The sequence below is a fragment of the Pinus tabuliformis genome, chromosome 7, assembly GCF_031772625.1.
Source record: "Pinus tabuliformis cultivar Carrire ecotype Pingquan chromosome 7, CPIR1, whole genome shotgun sequence".
NCBI classification, from domain to species: Eukaryota; Viridiplantae; Streptophyta; class Pinopsida; order Pinales; family Pinaceae; genus Pinus; species Pinus tabuliformis.
The window spans coordinates 254,306,821-254,310,458 of record NC_142293.1 but is presented as its reverse complement, the minus strand read 5'-3'; the positions used below and the strand labels follow the sequence as shown (position 1 = coordinate 254,310,458).

The 3,638-nt window shown below is 33.9% G+C and overlaps 1 protein-coding gene across 1 annotated transcript; it reads right to left on the bottom strand.

The window, feature by feature from the left end:
- Window positions 1–535: 535 nt before the first annotated feature.
- On the bottom strand, window positions 536–1,775 carry LOC149246803 (NDR1/HIN1-like protein 10). The gene has a single exon (XM_089455759.1). It carries the CDS (start codon window positions 1,471–1,473, stop codon window positions 850–852), a length of 624 nt encoding a protein of 207 aa, XP_089311885.1. The 5' UTR covers window positions 1,474–1,775; the 3' UTR covers window positions 536–849.
- Between the last annotated feature and the right edge of the window lie 1,863 nt (window positions 1,776–3,638).

The window sequence follows — 3,638 nt, the reverse complement described above, 5'->3', positions numbered from 1 at the left end:
AAATATTAAAAAAACAATGTCTAAAAATATATTTTTAAATTCACTTAGGCATAACCCACCTTATAAGCGAAATAACAGCTAACTACCGAAATACTTTAATTAACCGACAGATTATTTTAATATTTCTATCTTACGAGTCATAACTTAATAATATTTTAAATAACAAACAAATAGTTAAATAACATTTTATATAACATGCTTTCTTTAAACATGACATTGGATGGGTTTGAGCCATTTATTTTTAACATAGTCTCTGTCCCATAACCACTTTTTGAGAATGCTTCATAAATTTAAGATATAAAATATTATACCATTGTATGTTTTTCTATTCGGTTTTTGATTTTTTTTTTAAAATAAATACCTATTTTAAATTTTCTTTCCTTATTGATGTTATTAAGTTTTTTCCCATATTATTGAACTATTTTATTTTTTCTTCCATATGATAAACCAAAAAAAATTAATATAAAAACCTTAAAAAATAATATAAATGGACAAGATACATGCAAATGACTTGATGGTTTTTTTTTCTACACAATTTCCATAAATAAAAAATATAAATTTAACATACATATATTAAAAAATGCATATACCTTTCGTTTTAAAAAAAAATACAATACGTACATAAATACAATACTCAATTCCAACTGAAGCAGTCACTAAAAGCCAGTATTTTTCCTGATTTTAAACTATTTTGGTCCCTCCGATACAAACGGTGAACTACTCAGAAATCTTATGAAATCAAATCCAACGAACCATTATTACTATACATGCCCTTCAGATCTCAACAATAAATCCTCAGATCCCATTCAGAAATGTTTCCGATTGAGCAACCTAAAAATCCCAAAACAATCAGAAATAAACGCCGCATCTCCTGTGGTTGAAGTGATTACCACCACCATTCCTCTCAAGATTCAATTGATCACACTTGACCCTCATATTATAATGCCTTGACCTCCAGCTCCCGACCTTGAATCGAATTCGAGCATACAATTTCAGCTCCAATTCCAAAGCCCCGGCCGAATTCTCTAACCTGAGATCCCTAGCAGCTTCCTTGCCCAATATCACAGAGTGCGCTGTAAAAGTGGGCTGCAGAACCGTAACTGCTTTGTGGCCCTGATAGAAGGGGCCAATATCCGAACCTGCAATTCTCTGATTGCCATAGAAAATGTAACCCTCCATCTTATAGTAATATATGCCGACTCTGCCATTTGGGTTCCTGCTCGTGAGGTTCAGCTCCATTCTCGAACTCAAAATTTTGTCTGTCAGATTCAGCTCCGGGTACGAGGCATATTCTAAAAAGTATCTTGGTTTGTGGGGGCGCAGCGCCAACCATATGAAGAATACAATTACCCCAGCTAGGATCAACAGACTGAGGATTGTTAAGCAGAAATAAGTGATCACGCGCTTGCGCCGAGTGTTTTTTCTGACCATCTTTTCCACAAGATCTCCATATATTGATTTTTGGGTCGCCATTAATGCGCAGAGATTGAAATATAATTCTCTCAAGAAAGTCCAGCAGCTCTCAGTTGTACATAATCTTGCACAGAATTCGACCGCAGAGCTGTGAGATCACCTCCCATTTAACAACTCAATCATTTAATCTAACCATTAAACCACATCCTTGCAACTTGAAAATATAATTATCTGCTTACAAAATCTGAAACAAGAAGCAAGAAAAACCATAAACGATATTGCTACAAAATCAGAAACAGGGAAGAGTGAGCAATATACAGAGACAAAATGAGAAGATTTTGAGCGGTGGATTGGAATCACTTGGATTTTTTTTTATAGAACTCCGGTTGCTACTTTGCTTTGGAGATGGTGAGAGAATGTATTCTAAGAGTGTGAAGGGGGAAAGCTTTACGATTTTTCCATTAATTGAACATTCGATAAATCGCCATCAGATCATTTTGTTCACATTAGAATTGTAAAATGGGCTTTTTCTTCTTGATAAGGTTTGTTCCATAAAAGAATCTCTCCACCTTTATTACTTTCGGATGACCCAGCATGGAAATATTCTTTTGCTTCGCGGTAAGGTTTTGTACAGATTTTAACTATAGAGTTGGCAATGAGACAGCCCAAGATTCGTTGCCCTCCAATCTAAATTTTATCCGGGAGTTCTTTTCTCATGAGAGGAGTTCAACTGAAAATTATGGCTGTGCAAACTTTTGAAGACATTAACAATAAATTAATTACAGGAAAGCAGGGCGGGCATAGCAGACAAATATGTTTGATGTTTAAAGTTAAATTAAAGGTATATCATATTTTACATTGAAGGGGAGTCTGTTCATGGCGTTTACAATGGAGTGTGAACCTAATTATTCAAAGCCTCTTTCGGTTCTAAAGCAACTACTGTAAAATTCTATTCGTCAAAACCTCCCAATAAAAAAATTATAGCGAAAATTCCAAACAAATTTTATTTCATGGGCATTCACCAAGATAGAGTATAATTATGAAAATATGGCAAATCAAGATCTAAAAGCTTAACTCGATGATCAACAAGATTTCCACTCATTATGGTCCAAGTTTAAGCATCTAGAAACTCCAAGAAGAAAATTTATAAGGAAAATGACAAGATGAGTTGTTTGAAGAAGCATTCAAGCCGCCTCACCTCCTCATATCAAATATCCAAAAATATGGCAACCAAAGATCTAAAAATTGAACAAGCTGATTAGAAGGATTTCTCCTTACCATGGTCCAAATTTTATTCTTTGGAACCTCCTAAAAGAAATGTTATAGGGAAAATTCCAAGTTTCCCCATTTTCCCCATAAATCACATTTTGGGATTCCACCGTTAAACTCCATGAAACCACTTATAGCCTATAAAGAAAAAAAAAAAAAAAGTTTCATGCAATTAAAAACAATAGCATGCAATTAATACGAAAGATATGTAATTAATTGAAATTATCATGCATTTCCCTTGCATCCCATTTCATTTAAATTTCATAGCCAAGTGAATTCAAACCCATTGCTCCAAACATTACTATCATAACCAACACAATGATCATAAATAGAATAATATAAAGGCAAAAACAATTGCTACATATCACTAAATCATTCAAGCAAGGAATCTCATTAACATCGAAATAAACATATAACTATTGTACCTACAAAATACTAGAACTGAAGTATGGCTTGCCACATTCCACTCCACTTTAGGCTAAGTTGTGCCACAAATTTTCTCATAGTTGGCCACACCCGTCCCATATCTTGATACCTTGAGGGAAAACTAAACTCAAGAAGTTAGCACACAATTTTTAGACTAGAATTAACACAAAAAGCGAAAGGCCACTATCCTCCACACATGTGAAAATCTTGGTATCAATTACATAGGTTATCACTCATAGTCGTTAACTAGTCACAAAGTGTAAACCTCTCTAGGTTTTACCACCGTTTTTCTTTCAAAATAGAATTTTATGTATGATAGTAGGTGATCTGGAATCTTTGATTTACGACATTATCAAAGCTATTTTCTTTTGTTGATGGTAAGATAATTACATGAAAGAGCATGTAAAAACAATGTATGCAAACACTAAAATAAGGAGAAAAATAAAGGAGATCATAAAGACAATGCATACAAAAGTTTGATGACGGAGTTCGTCTAGTGTGGACTATGTCTTTGAGCCCTCCTTCTATAG